We start from the raw sequence: 20,940 nt of genomic DNA, 5'->3' as shown, positions 1-20,940 counted from the left end.
ATGGTGCAGCATCTAAGAACACTGGTTTCTCCTCCAGAGGACACGGGTTCAACTCCCAGCACCTACGTGCGTCTCACAACCATCTGTAACTCCAGCTAGGGGATCCAATGCCCTCTTCTGGTTTCTAAGGACACCAGGCTTACATGAATACTCAAACATACATGCAGGCAGAACATGTGTCTATATAATATAAATATATTACGTATAAGGTTTAAAAGCACTGGGCTCCTCCAAACACTTTGCTGCCTGTCACGGGAGCGAGTCAGGTCTGGGGACTGGTGTTCCCGTCCATGGTCATCACTTGCCGTCCCTCTTTCCAGGATGAGTCCACGGGAGAAATCACGTTCTACATGAAGGGGGCGGACGTTGTCATGTCCGGCATTGTCCAGTACAATGACTGGCTGGAGGAAGAGGTGAGCCTGGGGTGGAGACTTGGCGGGGGGTCCTGGGAGTCTGCACTGCAGAGGCAGGTTGGCCCTGCAGCGGGGGGTGACTGGGTCCCTGTGCTCACTTGTTAGCTGTGGCTGTGGCACCAATCACCCTAAAACTGCACAGTCCTAGCTACTGCAAAACTTAGTTGCTTTAGCATCGTGTTCTCACTTTGTGTGGGGTGGGGTCTGGGTGTGGCTCAGCTGGGGTCTTTGCTTAGGGCCTTCCGTTGACCACAGCCGGGGTGTCCGTGAGGCTGCATCTCAGCTGAAGCCCCAGCTGTGATGGGGTGTTCTTGGAGCTCAGTCTTTGCATGGTGCTCAGTGCTTGGTGCCCGGTGCTCCATTGTTGGCGCAGACAACGCCAGTTCCTTAGGGCTGTGGTCCAAGGTCTTGGGTTTCTGTCGGCTGTCACCCTTTCTCTCTTGCCCTGTGGGTTTCTTCATGGGCACCCCCAGAGTGACAGCTGTCTTCACCCAAGCAGTGAAAGAGGACAGGCAAGATGGAGGTCTCCATCTCTGGTGACCTGACCCCAGGAACAGCGCCCCCTTTTCTGTATGCTGGGAACAAGTCACAAGGCCTAGCCCGCTCTCAAGGGGACGGTGACTGTGCAGGGGAGGTACAGGAGGTGAAGATCTTGGGGGCCACAAATCCCAGCTCACTGGAGGATGATTAACTAGAGGGAGGAGTGCTGGCTGATGTTGGCCGGTCAGACCTCTCCTTCAGGCAGGTGAACGCTCACACCCGCATTCAGTAGTGCAGTTCCCGCCTGGGGGGTGGCAAATCAGACGCCCACAGGGCCCGGCTCGGCACACAGGTGAACGGCAGGCCAGGGTGTCTTTCTCGTGGGGTTGCATGCTGGTACATCCAACCTGTTGAAATGTCTTGTGGCACCCATGGGTGGGGGCTGCTCACGGGAGCAGCGGCTGCACCGCCATGGTAGATGGTGGCTAACCCAAGCACACCCAGGCTTGCCCACCGAGCCAGCCAGCCATGCTTGTGTGTAACCTTGAGCGTGGGTTTGGGCTTTGGAACACTCTGTGTTGGCCAGAGAAGACCCATGTGTGCTGGGCTCAACCTCCAGCTTGCCCCTCCGCGCTCCAGCTAGAAGCTTGGCTCTGGGGACCATAGTTCTAGGGGAAAGTCGTTCCCTAACCTGCCGTCTTCTCTGACCCCTTGGGTCAGCTGGGGCGTGAGCGTAGCTCCCCACTGATCTTTTTGTGCCTTGCAGTGCGGCAACATGGCCCGGGAGGGACTGCGCGTGCTCGTGGTGGCCAAGAAGTCCCTCACAGAGGAGCAGTACCAAGACTTTGAAGTAAGTGGCCCGTGACCTTTGCCCTGACCCATCTTCTCAGTCACCTCTGCTGGGGACACACCTTGCTCGTTCCCCTCTGGCCATCCTGGTCTTTTTGGTCACACCAGCTTCCCTACTAGTGCAGGGCCTTGCGTTGCTCTGCCGGGCGCTCGCTGCCAGCCTCCTCTCTTCATGCTCTCGTGTTGCCTCTCCAGGAAGCCTTCCCACACTGCCTGTCACTTCCCGCCCACCTCCCACTTGACTTACTCTTTGTCACCTACTTTAGGAAGATCTGAAATAAATCGCTTGTGTCCTATACCCCCGGTCGAGCTTTCTCTCTCTGTCTCAGCTTCCCGAGTTCCACGGTGACGACATGAGCCACAAACTAGGTTAGAGTTGTGCGCCGTCTTCAGTCTGTTTGTGGTTCTCTCGTCCCGTTGATCGTGCTCCCGGCGGAAGGACCTTGTCTGGCTAGTGCCTGTGTCCCTGGTACCTGGTACAAGTCGACATGCATATGTGCCAGTGTACATGCAGTTTAGGGACAGGTTTCTGGGGTCCTTGCCAGCCTCCCAGCAGTTGACTTGGCCCTGTCCCTCAGAAGTGCTCTATGTGTTTGTAAGGCAGGGGTACCCATGGTGATTATTCAGGGGAATCCAGGCTTTCCTTAGGTTTCACTGCCAAGATAAAGAGGGAATAAATAGGTCTGGTTGGAGTCAGTTACCGGAAGTGGGGTCCAGGAGGTCCGGCTGACCTGGACAGTGTGGTGGGGTGATAGCCTCACCTCATCCCTCCACCCCTGACGTGTCTCTGTCACTCCCCAGGCCCGCTACGTCCAGGCCAAGCTGAGTGTGCATGACCGCTCACTCAAGGTGGCCACGGTGATCGAGAGCCTGGAGATGGAGATGGAGCTGCTGTGTTTGACCGGAGTGGAGGACCAGCTGCAGGCCGACGTCAGGCCCACGCTGGAGACGCTGCGCAATGCCGGCATCAAGGTGGGGCTGCCAGTGAGACAGGGCCTGGCCAGTGACCTGGCAGCAGTGTTAAAACAACCTCCAGGGAGACACTGGCCGTGGAAGCTGGGTGTGGTGTCCCACGCTTGTAATCTCGGCACGTGGGGGTCAGTGATAAGATCTCAAGCTCAGGGCCAGCCTGGGACATGGTGAGAGAAGAGAAGAAATGGAGGAGCAAGGGGAAACCAGAGTGTCCCTCTCGATAGCCTGGCTTAGGACGCCACCTTAAGTGGCTGTCCTTCTCCTGTCTGCCTCCCGCAGGACAAGCTCCCTGAAGGTCAGGGCTGTGTCTCCCAGTCCCTCAGAGCAGGCTGTGTTCAGCTACAGAGCGATTCCACATTGCGTGGCTGTCGGTCGCTCTGGTCCAGGGAGAAAGGGGCGACCACACCATGTGTATGTGTGGTGGGGGGCGGGGGGGGGTTGAGAAACTTCTGTATTAACCTGCTGTTGGGGTGGAAACAATCCAGGCAGCTACTCTGCAGGGCCAGAAGAGGGCGTCCGAGCACCAGTGAGACTCTTGGTTCTGAAGGCTGAGGTCATTACTCAGTGCTGTCCTCAAACTCCTGATCTCCCTGCTGTCATCTCCTGAGTGCCGGGATGATAGTTGCGATTCTGTTTTTTTATGCGGTGCTAGGGATGGGACCCAGAGCTCTGTGCATGCCAGGAAAGCACTCTCTACCACCGAGCACACCCTGCTCTTTTTCTTTTTAACGTGTGTGTGTGTGTGTGTAGGTGTGTGTGTAGTCAGAGGAGGACTTCAGGTGTCTTTCTCTGTCACTTTCCACCGTTCCCTTGAGACAGGGTCTCTCCCTGAATCTGGAGCAAGCCCAGCGCCCCTCCTGTCTCTGCCGCTCCCCGACCCCAGCACTAAGGTTATAGGCATGCACCGGCTACACATGGCTTCCTATGTGGGTGCTGAAGATTGAAGCTCAGGTGTTCATGCTGATGCAGTAAGGCACCCTTACCCGCTCAGCTGTCTCCTCAGCCTGTCGGGACACGCAGCACAGGAGACGGATGAGGCTACCAGCTCTGGCTACACAGTCTACTTTCTGTGAAGTAGGAATGTGCTTTAACATGGCGTAGCATAGCACATAAGCATGTGTTGTCTCTTACACATGTTTATGCCGTGTATGACTGACAGCAGTGGGCGTGCCCGCCCCAGGGCTAGCCGCCCATCAGAGTGTGCTGGGGCCGGCTCCTGTGCTGCCTGGTGGCAGGAGAGTCTCAGCTCCTTTGTGATCTCGGGATCACTGTCCTGTGTGGGGCCTGCCCTTCCCCACCACGCTGCAGTGTGGCCACAGCTGCGTTCACAGGCTCCCATTGACTGCTCCTGCAGGGGACCTAGGTTCGGCTCCTGGCAACCACGTGGCCGTTCCGCTTCAGTTCCAGGGGGCTTGATGCCCTCCTCTGGCCTCCGTGGGCACCAGGCATGCACACAGTGCATAGACCTACACGCAGGCAAAATACTCACACACATAAAATAAGAATAAACAAATCTTAGAAGAGGGAAAGCGAGGAGACAGCAGAACCCCACGATAGCAAGTGAACACGGGTGGCAGGCCGGCCTCTTGTGGCGTGTGTCTCCCTGTGGGTCAGCACCTGAGCATGGGCGTGCAGGTTCATCATAAGGAAGTGGCCGGCAGGGGCATTTGGGGCCTTTGTGGCAGGCCTGTTACTGCCACACTGGGGTGTCTAAGCCCTGCCCTTCAGGGCTGTGGAGTTCTACCTTATGTGGTGAGATTTGCGTCCCCAGATTCTCCTCCTTGACACAGTCCCATTCCCGAGATGGGTGTTGTTGGTACAGTGTGGACGGGGTTTCCCTGTCCTGCTCCCGTTAGAGGCAATAAGAGGGAGGAGGGGCCAGGCAGCTGGGGTGCAGGCCTACTCCATCCAGCCTTTGGACAGACACGGAAACTGAGCCAAAAAAGCTGGTCATACTTGAGGCTGTCACCCTGTGAGGTGAAGCAGCTGGCGCTGAGTCTCAGGGTCTTAGGTGCCATCTCTGGGTCCCTTTTGTCCTTCCGTGAGAGACATGGACTCTGTGGGGTACAGATAGCTCCGTCTGTGGGGTACAGATAGTTCCGTCTGTGGCCTCCAGAGCTTAAGTCTCTCTGCTCATTGCTCACGGTCCTTTCCTGGCGCCAGGCCAGCCACTGTGTAGCATGTTGCTTCAATGTTTTGCTTTTTGAGGCAGTATCTTAAGATGATGGTCTCGATCCCACAGCCCGACTGCCTCAGTACTGACCTGACTACTGGGATTACAGGCATGTACCACCGAATCTACTTACAGTTCATTTTTATTTTATTGGTTTTTTTTTTGGGTGGTCTTGATATCATAACAACATGTAGTCCAGGCTAGCCCCGAATTCACAATAGTCCTCTTGCTTCCGCCTCCTGAGTGCTAGGATTATTGTTGTGCCCCCACCACACCCCGTTCAGACTTTGTCTCTAGTGAACAGTTGGCTGTTGCTCCCACTATTAGTAGACGCTAAGCCCCGCCGTGCTGGGCTATCCTGGGAAGTCACAGGGACTTTGAGTCTCAGGAGGTTTGATGTTCTTAAGAGCCTCACTGCCCCAAGAGACAGGCCATCTTCCGAGTCCGGCACTCAGGACGGTTTCCCTGCTGTGATTTCAGGTTTGGATGCTGACAGGGGACAAGCTGGAGACAGCCACGTGCACAGCCAAGAATGCACATCTGGTGACCAGGAACCAAGACATTCATGTTTTCCGGCTGGTAAAACCTTGTCTTGGGGCCATGTGGGGTGGTGCTTGCATTTGTCCTGTAGCCCGTAACCTGGAATGGGCCTCTAGAGGGAGGAGGGGCGGCCAGTGGTGACCTCAGGTGGTCGCATAGGCTACCGAAGGTCTAGGGGACCCAGGCGAGCATCCCCTCAACCAGTGTCAAGGAACACCACCGCATAGCCTTGAGCTCACGCTGCGCTCTGGCCCTTTCTGGTGGCTGTGCTCTCCTCTGGGGAACATAAGAAAGTCAGGCACTGTGGCTGCTTTTGGCACTGTCAACAGCCAAGTATGGTGCAGACAGCCTATAGCAGCACCTGCAGTATAGATGCCCAGCCCTCAGGCCATCCTCTGGGCTCTGGTGACACTGGTCCAGGCTAAGGAGCCCTGCCAGCTTCAGTCCCCTGGGGTGCATTATTGTGAGGGAATGTGAGAGTCCCTCATGGTGCCTGTCCTATCCTGACTGCCGGCTTCAGTCCTTGGGAAGTGGAAAGGGACGAATGTCACACACAGTCTCCCGGGACCACAGCATCCTTCAGCTAAAGGCTGGTGATGGGGGCGGGGGGGAGGACGTTGTCTGAGCAAGCTCCAGGAGGCCAGTGCTCTCCTGCTGTCTGCCATTTCCCGAGAGCCAGGCATGCTCCATGTCTGTCCCCTTCCAGGTGACCAACCGTGGGGAGGCCCACCTTGAGCTGAATGCCTTCCGCAGGAAGCATGATTGTGCCCTGGTCATCTCTGGAGACTCTCTGGAGGTCAGTGCTGGGGACTTAGGGGCAGGGTACCTCCTCCTGGGGTGGGTTGCGGGAAGGCGGTGGCATTGGCTGACATTACCCGTCTCCCTCCCCAGGTCTGCCTCAAGTACTATGAGTATGAGTTCATGGAGCTGGCCTGCCAGTGCCCGGCCGTGGTGTGCTGCCGCTGTGCCCCGACCCAGAAGGCCCAGATCGTGCGGCTGCTCCAGGAACGCACCGGGAAACTCACCTGCGCAGTAGGTAAGCTTGATGGGCCGCTGGGCCGTGGTCAGGCTGGCTTGAGTGGTAGCAGTCAGTTGCCTGAGGCCCTGTCCTGCTGGCCCTGTCTGCTTGCATTCTGCCCTGCAGATGCACTGGACTGACATCTGAGTGCCTCTGAGTTCTGCTGCTGAGACTCCCAGGCCTCTTGGCTCAGGCCTTGGATGCTAGCTTCCCCTTTGTTCCTACTGTTCTTATGTCCCTTGAGAGAGAGGAGACATGCATGCCTACAGGGAAGTGTCTTTTCTTCCTGGCATGTGACTGATGGCCATGGCATTCCAGAGGGGCGGAGACCCTATGCTGAGGTTCGGATCTGGGATCAAATCTCTCAGCACGATGGTCACTGACTGGCTATTGTGGGTGTCTCTCGGCATCAGCCGGTGTCGAGAGTGGCTGGATAGGTTGGGTGCGGCAGAGTCCACACCAAGTGGAAGGCACGACATGGGTTGCTGCTCTGAGAGTGTCACGCGTGAGCTGCCTCTCTCGTGTCTCCACATTCCTACCTCTTCTCTGCTCTGGTGCTCCGCAGGTGACGGGGGCAACGATGTTAGCATGATCCAGGAATCTGACTGCGGCGTGGGCGTGGAGGGCAAGGTGAGTGAGTGTGCTCAGCTGTGCTCCCTCCCTCCCTCCCTCCCTCCCTCTCTCTCCTCTCCCCCCTCCCTCCCTCCTCCCCCTCTCTCTTCTCTCCTCCTCCCTCTCTCCTCTCTCCACTCATGTTTCCCAGGCTGGTCTGGAACTTGATTGACAGCTGAGGATGCCCCCCAAACTCCCTACCCTGCTGCCTTCTTGAGGCCTGTAGCACTGCACTCACTATGCATGTGTTTCCTGGGTAAAACTTTGTATCCAGAATCTGTGCTGATCCCTCTAAGAAGCACAGTTGAGCCAGCTGTGGTGGCTGGGGCCTTTAACCCCGGTGCTCATAAAGTAGAGGCAAAGGGAGTGCATGGCTCCAGCCAGCCACAGCTCACAGAGCAAGACCCTGTCTCAGAAATCCAGAGGGGTGGTGGGGGCTGGGGAGCGTGGCCTAGAGAGGCTCTCAGTGGTTCCCGGTGAGCTGCTGTTGCAGGGGACCCACGTCCAGCAGCTCACACCCACAGGCGCTGGTAACTCCAGCTCTAGGGGACCCAGCGCCCTCTTCTGGCCTCATGTGCACATGCATTCTCATGCACACACACCCATACACAGACACACAGAATTAAAGATAAAACAAATCTTTTAGGAACGTCCGAGTTTAACAGAATCCTTTTATGGATTGTTATATACAAATACCACATTTTTCCTTCTGTTAAAAATTATATCATGATTCCTTTGGGTTTTAGCACATAAAAGTAGTAAGTGATCGCCACAACAAAAATAATTTAAGTTACGTCCACCCTGCCTCTTAGTTGCACCAAACTAGTAAAATTGGGTAGTCTTCCAAAGTTATTTTCTGTGCTTTACTGGTTATGGGCGTGCGTGCTTTTGTTATAGATGCTGTTTACACATATTTTACCCATGTATATAGATTATTTTCACGTATACTTTTAAATTAAAAACACACCACACACTCCGTCATGCAGCTTGCTTCAATCAGTTACATCTTGGATTCCTTTCTCCATCAGAGACAGGGACAGCTGCCACTTCCAACCCTCGCCCTAACTTATTTTTTGAAATCTCTTATTACCCATGCTTTTAAATCATGGACGCCACTGAGGATCAGCCTTGCTGTCAAGGCCATCATCTCTTTGATGGCCCTCAGCTCTCTCACTTCAGAACCCATGCTGCACAGCAAGGACTGGCCTTTGTCCCTGCTTTAAGTCCTTGTCTCCAGTTAAGCAAAACATAAGCACTGTAACTTCCTATTTTAAAAAAAATGTCATCTCGTGCTAGGGATATGGCTCAGTGCTTGTGTTGCAAACATGAGGACCTGAGTTCAAATGCTGAGTACCCACCGTGGTTAACTGCACCAGTGTCTCTAACATTGGGAGATGGAGACAGGACCCTGAGAGTTCACTGGACCATCAGCCTAGCCTAACCTGCAAACTTCTGGGTCAGTGAGGCCCTGTGTCAGTGCAATACTGTAGAGAGGAAGAGAGGGAGATGCCCAGTGTCCTGCTATGGCCAGAGCATGCACATATGTTCACAGGCATGCATAGCTGCACATGCATACACGCGTGTGCACACACACACAGACAGACACACACACATGCACGCACACACTGCAGAACTTTGCAATCTGGCAGTGAGCTCTTTGACCTTCCTTCCCTTCCTCTCTCTCACCTGCTGACTTCCGCTTTCTCTCCCTCTGGGCATGCTTCCTGTTAAATACTTCAGGGGCCTTAAGAAGCAGTGTCCCCCTGCATCAGCCCAGCAGCTGGACCCCTCCTCCCATCCCAGATGTAGTGCTGACCTAATGATTCATGGGCATTTTGCCCGATTGTCCCCAAAATGTCTTTGTAGCTTAAGAACAAAAGAAGCCCCAGGAAATAATCAAGGACCCCGAATTTCCCCTATTAGCATTCCTTCATGTCTCTTTAATCTTCTGTAATGTAAAACACTTCTCTGATCTTTTTTTTAGGAGTGTTTAGTATTTGTGGCATTGATATATATTACATTTATTTATTTATTTGGATGTGCGTATGTGCATGTGCTCATGAGGAAGTCAAAGGACACTTTGTGCATCCTGTGGGGCCTGGGGCTCGAACTCAGATCATCAGCCTTGGCAGCAAGCACTTCTGCGTGCTGGGCCATCCCGTGGGCCCTCCACTGATACTTTTGAAGTACTCAGAATGCCCGTGGGTCCTTGGATCGGTGCACCCTGAGTGGCTTGTGTGTCAAACGTGTTAGAGGGAGGTTTGTACCCTCCAGGTCACATCATTAGGCACTGATGTCCCTCTCTCCTTTTAAAGCATGAACGCCACAGTGTGGGTGCAGTGTGAGCTGTCCCCACATCCGTGAACATGCAGGACATTCAGGAATGAACGCTCTACCACTGTTACTGGCATCTGGCTTCCCCTGCGTTTAACACTTCGCGGCCCTAAATGTTATAAAGCTCCTATTGAATGATGTCTTCGCTTCTCAAGCACACTGGGGGTGGGGGGAACTTAATACCAGCTCCGTCTTACCTCCAAATTACAACTATCTGTGATTTAGTATGTTTTTTATTTAAGTAAATTCCTCTTTTTAAATCAAATTTGACTTGGACCACCAACTGCGGGTAGCCTGAAACCAAAGTCTCATTATTGAATGTCTTCAAAGGTCTCCTTGTCGTGTCTTGTTGTTTCAATTAAAAAGAGAAATGCACCCTGACCTCTGTGTGTGGATTGCAGGAAGGAAAGCAGGCTTCTCTGGCAGCAGACTTCTCCATCACCCAGTTCAAGCATCTCGGCCGCTTGCTCATGGTGCATGGGCGGAACAGCTACAAGCGCTCGGCAGCCCTCAGCCAGTTTGTGATCCACAGGAGCCTCTGCATCAGTACCATGCAGGTGTGCAGCAGCGGGAACCTCTCAGTCATCTCTTCCTAGGCGGAGAGTGGGGAGGGGATCCTTCACAGGTGCACAGACAACTAACTGCCCAGGTGGGCGGTAGCTGCTACCTTTACACATGGGTGTGGCACCCAGGTAGGCAGGCAGCTGGCACCTCTCACAGGTGCAGACAGACATCGAGAGGGTTGGTGACAGCTGACGTTCTTATAGATGCACATAGGCAAGGCAGGCAGCTGGCACCTCTCGCAGGTGCAGACAGACACTGCGCAGGTGGGTGGCAGCTGACATTTACAGATGCATGTGGGTAAGGCAGGCAACTGGCCCTTCTTCACAGGTGCTCATAGGCACACCGTGCCGGTGGGTGGCAGTTAGCGTCTCTCACAGAGCCGCATGGGCACGGCGGGAAGTTGGCACCCCTTCGGGGGTGCACACAGGCACACTGTCCAGGTGAGCAGGCAGCTGGTACCTTTTGTGTGTGCACCTGGGCATGCTGCACAGGTGGGCGAGCAGCTGGCCCTGTGCCCAGGTGCTTATGATAGCTGTTGTCATGGAAAATCCCAGCAGTGGGCAGTGCTTTGCAGCTGTGGCCCCACCTGGCCAGTTTAAATCTCTGTCTGGCCACATCCCAGCTGACAACTCCTAGCTAAGTCCTAGCATCTCATCATGGGTTCCCCAGGGGGAGAAGCAGAGTCAGGTCCAAACACACACTGCAGCTTCTAGTTTTTGTGCAGAGATGGCCCTGAGGTTGCAGCCACACCAGGGGAATACATGTATTGTATGAGACAGGTTCTTGCTAAACAGTTCAGGCTAGTATGTGTGCAAGCATGTGACTGCCACACCTGGTCCTAACTTACTTTTCTCCAGTGCATCCTAGACCCTGGCCATTGGCTAAATGTTTGTAGTGTAGTCAGCATCACCTGTCTTCCTCACGCTAGCCTGAGCCCATTTTACAGGTGGAGAGGCTGTGAGGTTGCGTGAGAATGAGGTCTGTCCATCCCCAGGGAAGTGCAGCATGGCCTGCCCATCTGACTCAAACCAGGCCGGAAAGGGGCTGACGCGGTGTCAGCTCGCAGAAGGCAGGGTACTCATGGCCCAGGCCTGTGGACTCTTTCCCACCCCAGCCCCTCCACAGGCCTCAGGGTGAAAGACTTGAGTCTGATGATAAGAACATTTGATGCCTGTCTCTTTTTGCCTGTACCCCTGAGGACCTGTGAAGCCCATGCGTACACCATTCCCTGACTCCAGGCTAACCTTTCCACCTATGAAATGAACTGGGGGGGATCTGCCTGGACCTTGACCTTGGCACTTGAAAAACCAGAATTCAAGCTGAAGGCATCTTCACCATTCTCAGTAGAACAAAGCAGGACATTTCATGACAAACAGGCAGGATGGAGAGATGGCTGAGTGGGCGAAGGCACTTGCTGCCAAGCCTGACGGCCCGGAGTTCAGTTCCGGAACTCACGTGGTTGGGGGAGAGAACTGAGTCTCACGAATTGCTCTCTGACCTCCACTGCAATGCTGGAGAAAGCCCACAGGCACCTGTCCACGCGCACACACTCATAGATGTGAAAGTCTGTGAGAAAGGTGTGTGACCACGATGCGGGAGGCAGCTAGCTCACCGTGCAGAAGGCACCTGCTCTGCCTCCCGTGGGAGAGTTCCCACTGGCCTCTCGCCGGCCTGTTGGGGAAGACGTTCTAAAGCTACACAGCTGCTGGAGATCATCAGGCTGCATCTGTACTTTTAATTTATGCTAATCCATCATCAGACCGTTATGCTAATTCACCAGTGGGACCAGGCCATGCTGTGGTTTTAATCACTGGGATGGAGATTAATGATCTCGTCCCTGGGCACACAGACAACAGCAGGCAGGTGAGCGCCATCTGCACTCCCAGTGGTGTCTACTCAGAGGTTCCAGAAGGTTCTGGAGTGAGGCTGGCCCTGTTCCTTGTGCCCCTGCCCACGACACTGCACCTTGACACGATGACCTCTGATGAACACGACAAGTGTAGCCACTTCCTGTGAAGTACTCCAGGGTAGATGCTGCTTCGTGGCTGGTGTAAGGAGGCCACTTTATGGGAAGGGGCTCTGACGCTGATTTGCAAATAACCCGACTGTGCACGTTTGCGCAGCTGGATGAGAAGCCACCGTGGGTGACCTTCCCCACGGTGAGGCTGTGAAAGTGTCAGAAGAGCCAGGCTTCCCGTGGCTGTGGTGTTCCCAAGCGTAGCAAGCCTGCTCTCAGCCGCAGGTGTGGGGAGGAGCGAACTCCCTACCTAGCTAAGATTGACCTTGAACTCTTGATCTGCTCGCCTCCACTTCAGAAATCCTGGGATCACAGGTGTGCTCCATTGCACCTGGCTCAGCTAAGTTTTTACCAAAGGCCTTCATTCAGCACTCCCAGCATTCCCTGGGTGGTGGGGTGTGTGTGTGGAAGCCACAGCCCCTTTGTTAATCTGTAGGTGTTAGGGTTTGGGAAGCATCGGTCAACTGTTGGTCCTCTCACCAGGCCTTCCCAGCATGCACTATTTTCCAGCACAGACTTCAATGAGAGCTGGTGAAACCCTTACTGCTTTCTAATGGAAACACTAGCTTGTCACACACTTTGAAAGAAAAAAATTTTCCCTGGGCAGTGGTGACTCACGGCTTTAATCCCAGCACTCAGGAGGCAGGGGCAGGTGGATCTCTGAATTCAAGACCAGCCTGGTCTACAGAGTGAGTTCCAGGACAGCCTGGGCTACACAGAGAAACCCTGTCTCGAAAAAACAAACAAACCCACCTCACGGATGGCCCCAGCACATAGCTCACTGGCAGCATGCTCACCCAGTAGGTACAAGGTCCTTAGTTCGATGCTGACCATTGCAAAAATAAATTTCCTCCTCCAAATTTCAAACTGTAATGTCTTCTATCCTGGTCTCTAAGGTGGCCTCCAGTGTGCTGTCAGGGTGCACACCCGGCAAGGTAGAATTCTGAGCTATTGGCTCACAGGGTGAGCGGCTCACAAAAGAGGCTGAAGATGGCTGTGGACACTCACTACTTCTGGCCTTGTCACGAATGAGCTGTGTGCTCTCCGGCCAGCCCCGACCCCCTCTTGATGTACCTATATCACGGAGATGATGGCAATAGTCCCGACTTAGGGCAGTTGTGAGGGCTTCAAGAACTCCCGCACAGGGCAGGTGGCGTTCTATGGGATGGGGGCTGTGCCTTGACACTGAGTGGCATCCCCTCCCTCCTTCACGCAGGCTGTCTTCTCCTCCGTGTTCTACTTTGCGTCCGTTCCTCTCTACCAAGGGTTCCTGATCATCGGGTAAGTCCACAGACAAGCTGCTCGCGGTTTTCTTTCCCGAAAAACTCCCCAAGGGAGGAGGGACAGCAAAGGGGGCACCCGACTTCTGGCCTCAGGGCAGGTTTTGAGCCTTCTTGAAGAACCAAGGCTTTGAGGCACCCTTCCCAAATGGGGGAGGCGCGGTCACCCCTGTGCCTCAGCCTGCAGCACTGGGTCGTTGAGGGATGAACAGACTGAGAGTCCAAGGTGACTGGTGGGTGTTGGGAAAGGGGAAGTGTTTAAGCCTGTCCTCTTGGCTGCAGCTAAGCTCAGGAGGATGCTGGGGCCCAGGGCCTTGTACAGAGAGCAAACTGTTGATGGCGTCCATTGGCACCGCCTCTGTTGCTAGCTTGCCCGAGAGGGCCCAAGCCTTTCCTTACGTGGGCACATGGTGAGCGGCTCCACGGTACCGGGTACCTGAGCCCAGTTCTTCCACGAAGGAGCTGGAGGGCAGATTGGCCAGACCCGGGCGCAGCACAGGCCGCTCCCTTGCTGTGTCTTACTGGTTGGGTCAGCCTGAGAGTACACATTGCTTGCCACCTGTTTCCACTTGGAAAACAGAAAGTCCCTTCATCGGGACGTGAAAGGACTTATCAGAGCACAGTGTGGCTCCTCTGTTCTGTGGGGCCTTCTGTGATCTAACCCTTGTCACCCGTAGGCCATCCATCCCGGCTGTTCTCTTCATGAGAGAAAGAGAGCTCTCCCTCACTTCAGGGCCTTTGCCCCGGATATCGTATTTACATGGTGTGGCCTTCCAGACTGGGCACAGCTGCTCTTTTTTGGGTGTCCACAGAAATGTCCCATTCCTGCTGACTTCCCTGAGTCTGTGCCCGTCCCATGTGCATGTACACACACACACACACACACACACACACACACACACACACACACACACACACACCTCTTTTCCCCATTCTACCTTGGCACTGGTCTGTAACACTCCTTGACATGGAGACTAGCACAAAAGCCCCTGAAGGCAGATGCTCGCCTCTGTTTTTTATCTGGAGTCTTCGTGCTGCGAGCCAGGCAGATGCATGATGGGTACAGGAGTGGGGTGGGGCTGCAGAGGCTGGGGTGCTGAGCAGTCCTGACAGCAGCCGTCCCCCAGGTATTCTACCATCTACACCATGTTTCCTGTGTTCTCCCTGGTGTTGGACAAAGACGTGAAGTCGGAAGTTGCCATGTTGTATCCAGAGCTCTACAAGGACCTCCTCAAGGTTCTCTAGTCCTCCCCAACTTCCTCTCCGTCACCCCCACATCTTCCTACCGCTGCTCCCTTCCTTCCCCTTTCATTTCCCACTTGTTCCTCCTGTCTGATGGGCACAAGGGATGGAGGCTTTCTTCCTTTGGGGGAGATGGGGGACTTATGTCTTCCTTTTGGGGAAGATGGGGAACTTATGCCTTCCTTTGTGGGGAGATGGGGACTTATGCCTTCCTTTGGTGGGGAGATGGGGGACTTATGCCTTCCTTTGTGGGGAGATGGGGGACTTATGCCTTCCTTTGTGGGGAGATGGGGAACTTATGAGGTGGGGGGGACTTACGCCTTCCTTTGGGGGGAGGTGGGGGACTTATGCCTTCCTTTGAGGGGAGGTAGAGGGACTTATGTCTTCCTTTGGGGGTGGGGATGGGAGGGTCATTGAAAGCTTCAGTCAGTGACTTCTGCCCTGCACCTACAGCCGTGCCCCTGGAGGACCTCTGACCTCTAACGCTGCACTGACAGCAGCAGGGGCTTTCTGTCTGCATCCATGGGCTTCCCTTTTGCTGGCTTTGTTTTGTTTTGTATAAGCCTAAGCCTAGGGCCTTGTGCATGTTAAGCCAGCACTCTACCAGTGAACTACATCCTGGGCTAGCCTGAGACTGGCCAAGTAGACCAGGCTGGCCTGGAACTCATGGAGATCTGCCTGCCTCTGTCTCCTGAGTGCTGGGATTAAAGGCGTGCACTCTCAGCTTTCTTTTCCTTTTTATTTCCCAGTGGGATCACTAAGTTGTTTGGGCTAGCCTTGAACACACTCTGAATCCCAGGCTAGCCCTGAACCCACCATCTTTCTGCCTTAGTGTCCTCAGAGTAGCTGAGAAAACAGGTATATGTCAACTCTGGGCTCTTTTGAAGGATGACGTTTTTATCCCACATTCAGATGTGTGGGACCCCTTTGTGGATGTTTGTGATAAAAACTGGCATTGGTCAGTGGTGAGAGTCCCAACAGGGCTGCTAGCAGTGAGCCTCCAGCCTCCAGCCTCTGTAGTAACGCCTGGTCTTTGTGTTTCTCATCTAGGGGCGGCCACTCTCCTACAAGACTTTCTTAATTTGGGTGTTAATCAGTATCTATCAAGGTGAGGCTGTGGTGGGCAGTGCCTGCTCTTCCTTTGCTTTAACCTTGACCTTTGTGGGAGGGGGATGGGAGAGGTCACCCAGAGAGAAGCGAGGACCCGAGATCTGCAGGGAATGTAAGGGGTGACCCGAAACGCCACAGCACAGAGTGCCAGGTTCTACAGTGTAGCTTTGTTGCTTCGTGGGCTGGCAAAGAGAGAAGCCTAGGCAGTTCAGGTCCACTGCCCCTCATGCGGAATGCTCAAAACCACAACAGGTTTTGAGTCCTGACCTGGTGGGACACAGAGCACAGGACCACTAATGACATGGTGCAAACGACCTTTGTGTTGTGCAAGATGATGGACATCTGGTATAGACTTGGACACCTCATGTCCACATGCAGAGACCAGGATGCCCCAGGGATTGCCCAGGTGAGGAACGGGCAGCAGGCGTGCCCGCCTCAGGTGTTGTGTGTGGCGTTTGCAGGGAGCACCATCATGTACGGAGCCCTGCTGCTGTTCGAGTCGGAGTTCGTGCACATCGTGGCCATCTCCTTCACGTCCCTCATCCTCACCGAGCTGCTGATGGTGGCGCTCACCATCCAGACGTGGCACTGGCTCATGACGGTGGCCGAGCTGCTCAGCCTGGCCTGCTACATCGCCTCCCTGGTGTTCCTCCACGAATTCATTGGTAAGACCCTGAGCCCTAGCCCCAGGACGCAAGTGTCCTCTCTGTTTGATTTCATCTGACACAGAGTCTCACTGTGTAGACCAGGCTGGCCTCAAGCTATAGAGATCCACGCACCCATCTCCCGAGTGCTGGGATTAACAGCGTGCACTGCCACATCTAAATTCTAATTTCTAAATTCTGCAGAGTTGGCTGACTGAGGAAGGGGGCTCCTTGATGAATTCATCAAGCCCAGCCCAGAGAACTGTCCTCTCTGTGGACTCCATGCCTCAGATTTAACTAACTGCTGATCCAAAGTATTTGAATGAGAAGGTGTCTGTCGAATGTGCACAGACTTACGGTTTGTCAGCGGCACAATCTAGCAAATATACGCACAGTGCTTACTGTCTCCTGTCTCTCGGGCCTCTGGAGGTGTCTGCAGGTACGGAGCCCATGCACAGGCTTAGGAAAAGGAGACTGATTTCTTCATAAGAGAGCACCTTTGTGGGTGTCTCTATGCTGAGAGCTTGGGCACTGCCCCCTTCCCGAGCACAAAAGGGTGTGGTGTTTTCTGGGCTTCCCCAGTGACCACCCCAAGATACGGAACACCTTCAGGGATAAATAATTAAGCAGTTTCCTGGTATAAGCCTCGTGGCCAAGCCAGACTTTGCAAAGTTTTATTCCTTCCACATTTTTGGGGGGTCACAAAAATCCCTCGGTTCCCAAGAACTCTCAGTCCAAAGTTCAATCTGTGAATATGAGTGCACTGTGGCCCATCAGCACCCAGGAATCCGGGCTGACCCAGTCAACTCCCCTCTGCCCTGTAGTCCTGGTCTGATCCCTTAGGGACCATCATAGGCTCCATGAGAGCTACTGTTTATCACAGCTGGCTGCGAGGTGACAATCTCACAGCAGTGGGCACTGGCTCATTTAGTAGACCATGAGTGCCTGCCCTGGGCCAGGATGGCAGGGAGTTGACCCTTCTGGTCAGAGGGTGCGGGGACGCCACATGGAAACACCCTTAGAGTGCAGGAGGCTGATGGACCACAGCTGCAGAGAGAGAACCATGGTGAGGTGGGGGTGGGGGGGGGTGGGACCCAGGCCCTGTGAGCCATCCTACAGAATAGAATGTGGGGGGGCAGACCCCTGTGAGCCGTCCTACAGAATAGAATGTGGGGGGCAGACCCCTGTGAGCCGTCCTACAGAGTAGAATGTGGGGGGGACAGACCCCTGTGAGCCGTCCTACAGAATAGAATGTGGGGGGCAGACCCCTGTGAGCCGTCCTACAGAATAGAATGGAGTGGGGGACAGACCCCTGTGAGCCATCCTACAGAATAGAATGTGGGGGCAGACCCCTGTGAGCCGTCCTACAGAATAGAATGTGGGGGGGGCAGACCCCTGTGAGCCGTCCTACAGAATAGAATGTGGGGGCAGACCCCTGTAAGCCGTCCTACAGAGTAGAATGTGGGGGGACAGACCCCTGTGAGCCGTCCTACAGAATAGAATGTGGGGGGGCAGACCCCTGTGAGCCGTCCTACAGAGTAGAATGTGGGGGGGACAGACCCCTGTGAGCCGTCCTACAGAATAGAATGTGGGGGGGCAGACCCCTGTGAGCCGTCCTACAGAGTAGAATGTGGGGGGGACAGACCCCTGTGAGCCATCCTACAGAATAGAATGTGGGGGGGGCAGACCCCTGTGAGCCGTCCTACAGAATAGAATGGAGTGGGGGGGCAGACCCCTGTGAGCCGTCCTACAGAATAGAATGGAGTGGGGGGGCAGACCCCTGTGAGCCGTCCTACAGAATAGAATGGAGTGGGGGGCAGACCCCTGTGAGCCGTCCTACAGAATAGAATGGAGTGGGGGGGCAGACCCCTGTGAGCCGTCCTACAGAATAGAATGTGGGGGGCAGACCCCTGTGAGCCGTCCTACAGAATAGAATGGAGTGGGGGGGACAGACCCCTGTGAGCCGTCCTACAGAATAGAATGTGGGGGGCAGACCCCTGTGAGCCGTCCTACAGAATAGAATGGAGTGGGGGGACAGACTCCTGTGAGCCATCCTACAGAATAGAATGGAGTGGGGGGGGAAGACCCCTGTGAGCCGTCCTACAGAATAGAATGTGGGGGGGCAGACCCCTGTGAGCCGTCCTACAGAGTAGAATGGAGTGGGGGGGACAGACCCCTGTGAGCCGTCCTACAGAATAGAATGTGGGGGGGCAGACCCCTGTGAGCCGTCCTACAGAGTAGAATGTGGGGGGGGGACACAGCATGGGTGAAGCAGGCAGTGGGGAGGAGTGGACCAGACAGAGACTGTAAATGAGAGTTGGGGACAGGGACAGCGTGGGAAGGGAAGTGTGCACGGGGGGGGCAGGGTGATGTCTCCGCCCAGCCACAGGCATGAGTTTGAGTGTGTCCACGTCTGTCTCCAGGGCCAGCCTGTTTCTTCCTATACTGACTCGCACTTGCATTAAGGCATCTGGAAGTCACATCACCTTGGCTGTGTCGTCTCTCCCCGTCCCCCCCCCCCCCACGCTAGCTGCTAGGCTGACTGACCCAGACCTGTTTGTAGCTCTTCTCCAAATACTTCGAAAATGAACCCCTTTCCAGAGGCCCCCTTTTTCTCTCTGCTGGATCTCCTTGTCACTCTAACCCTGGTTTTCACAGCCTCTGAGCTGTCAAGTCCCCAGGGCCTGTGTCATCCTAGAAGCCAGTAGAGAGAGCATTCTAGATGGGCTGCAGTAAGAACCAGTGAGGCTTCTGTGTCTGGATGGACTCAGGTGTCCTCTGGTGAGTCTGCAGTGCAGGGTGTAGGGGTGTGGGAGACAATGACACAGCTTGGCCCCCAGGCTGCTTCCCTGCTCTTCCCTGCTGCAATCCAGATGGCAGGTCCACTCCTGCAGAGACTTGAGCTGGGTACAGGGGCGGGTGGGGAGGCTGTAGGAGGCCAGTGGCTTTTGAGAGTATCATGTAAGACACCACCACCAGGGCAGGTATGAGCAGATCCATGCACAAAACCTGACAGTGTCCTCACAGGCGCAGCTAACGTAGGGAGCAGACAAGAGGAAGCAGTCCTCCAAGGCTCCTTGGCGGCACTCACGAGACACTGACTATCCAGGCATGTCTTTGGTCCAGGCTCCTTTCCCAACCTACTGGCTCCTGTGAAGATGAAAGCTGGACATTCGTTTACATTGATCTCCTTTTAGAGAGGGGTTGTGAGCACCTGCTGTGTGCCCGGGGCCCTGAGTCTGGGGGCATGCAGAGGTGCAGTCCCTGACTGGGGAGGCTCAGGTGACTTTGGACATTTAGCAGCGAGGTGAAAGGTACTGAAGCAGGGCCTGAACCTAGCACATAGTAGGTGCTTCGTTGGTGGCGTCCTCCTTTGCACGCTGTGCTAGTGACTGGGAAGGGCTTATGCCCAGTCCACAGCTGCCTCCCCTCTTAGGCTTCCCAAAGCTCCTGGCTTCCCCAGCCCCAGCCCAGGACAGAACTCCCTGCCCTGAGTTCGAGCCTGATCCTGACAAGCTGTCTTTGCTCCCTTCTCCCTGTGGCCGGGGGACCCTCTCTTGGCATTCTGTGGGTATCACTTGAGTCTGAACAACCACCAAGAATCAGTTATACAGTGAATGTCATTCTCTGTGTTCTGTGGCTTAGAAGAAACCCCAATTGTCATTTAGAATCAAAAACACCTGTGGGAATATCTTCCGGAAGGTTCTTTTCCTGTTTGTTGAAAGGAACGTTTCACCAAATGTGGGGGCAGGTTGGAGAGGGTAGGAAAGGGGGAGGGGCAGTGAGGGCCGTGTGCACTGCTGGCTCATCCACCTCTGCAGAAGAGAGTGGGGAACGTAACAAGAACTCTCTCGTGGCCTCATGCACGTCTTGGGGAACGCTCCGTCACGGCCATCTTCTCACTTACAGATGTCTATTTCATCGCCACCCTGTCCTTCCTCTGGAAGGTGTCTGTCATCACCCTGGTCAGCTGCCTCCCCCTCTACGTCCTCAAGTACCTGCGGAGACGATTCTCTCCCCCCAGTTACTCGAAGCTCACGTCGTAAGCGGCAGGGTGGCAGCAGGGAAGTCTCCGCGCTCTCCCAGGGGAAGGAATTCAGGTTCCATGTGCATGAGCCGCCTCCGGTGGACAGTGTGGTCATGGCGGGCATGCAGCTCCACTGAGGCAAGCCTGGGCACCTAACGGTTGTGACACTGAAGGAACGGGAGGGAGGGGCCTGAGAGCTGCACCTGTTGGAAGCTGGGGTGCTGTGGTGAAGGTGTAGGGCTGGGTGGCTCATCTGAGGTTTGTGTGGGTCACTGTGCAAGCTTCCTTATGGCTTGGACCTGTTGTCATGTGATAAAAGTTTCTGTCTAGTTGAAAGTTGCCAAAGGCTTTTTATTTTTAAACAGTCTTATCACACATGCATTCCTCAAGTCTTTTTTGCTCTTAAAAAGGCACATACTTTTAATCCTAGCTCTTGGGAGGCAGAGGCAGGCGGATCTCTGAGTTTAAGGCCAGTTCAAACAGACGTCAGGGCCACATAAACTCCATTTCAAAAACCAATAAACCAACCAACAAAAAGGTGTTTTCAGAAAAATTGTAAAGTTCTGAAGTTGGGTCTGGTGCCTGCTTGGAATCCCAGTTCTCAGGAGGCTGAGACAGAGGCCAGCCTTGGCTATTTAGTGGGTATCAGGCCAGTCAGGGTTCGT

At 54.6% G+C, this 20,940-nt stretch overlaps 1 protein-coding gene across 3 annotated transcripts in view; it reads left to right on the top strand.

The window, feature by feature from the left end:
* The window catches only part of Atp9a (ATPase phospholipid transporting 9A (putative)), a 98,446-nt gene extending 77,839 nt beyond the window's left edge, over window positions 1-20,607 (top strand). For all 3 annotated transcript variants that reach the window (XM_040733125.1, XM_040733126.1, XM_040733127.1), the window contains exons 16-28: window positions 321-413; window positions 1,660-1,743; window positions 2,544-2,714; window positions 5,368-5,466; window positions 6,134-6,223; window positions 6,319-6,463; window positions 7,011-7,075; window positions 9,793-9,948; window positions 13,189-13,253; window positions 14,380-14,488; window positions 15,545-15,602; window positions 16,066-16,269; window positions 20,158-20,607. In XM_040733125.1, coding sequence (XP_040589059.1) covers window positions 321-413; window positions 1,660-1,743; window positions 2,544-2,714; window positions 5,368-5,466; window positions 6,134-6,223; window positions 6,319-6,463; window positions 7,011-7,075; window positions 9,793-9,948; window positions 13,189-13,253; window positions 14,380-14,488; window positions 15,545-15,602; window positions 16,066-16,269; window positions 20,158-20,294 — 1,476 coding nt within the window. In that variant the 3' untranslated portion in view covers window positions 20,295-20,607. The remainder of the gene's footprint in view (window positions 1-320; window positions 414-1,659; window positions 1,744-2,543; window positions 2,715-5,367; window positions 5,467-6,133; window positions 6,224-6,318; window positions 6,464-7,010; window positions 7,076-9,792; window positions 9,949-13,188; window positions 13,254-14,379; window positions 14,489-15,544; window positions 15,603-16,065; window positions 16,270-20,157) is intronic.
* The last annotated feature ends 333 nt before the right edge of the window (window positions 20,608-20,940 follow it).

Source organism: Mesocricetus auratus, unplaced genomic scaffold, assembly GCF_017639785.1.
Source record: "Mesocricetus auratus isolate SY011 unplaced genomic scaffold, BCM_Maur_2.0 Super-Scaffold_100028, whole genome shotgun sequence".
In the NCBI taxonomy this organism is placed as follows: domain Eukaryota; kingdom Metazoa; phylum Chordata; class Mammalia; order Rodentia; family Cricetidae; genus Mesocricetus; species Mesocricetus auratus.
This window is presented reverse-complemented; position numbering and strand designations above follow the sequence as displayed.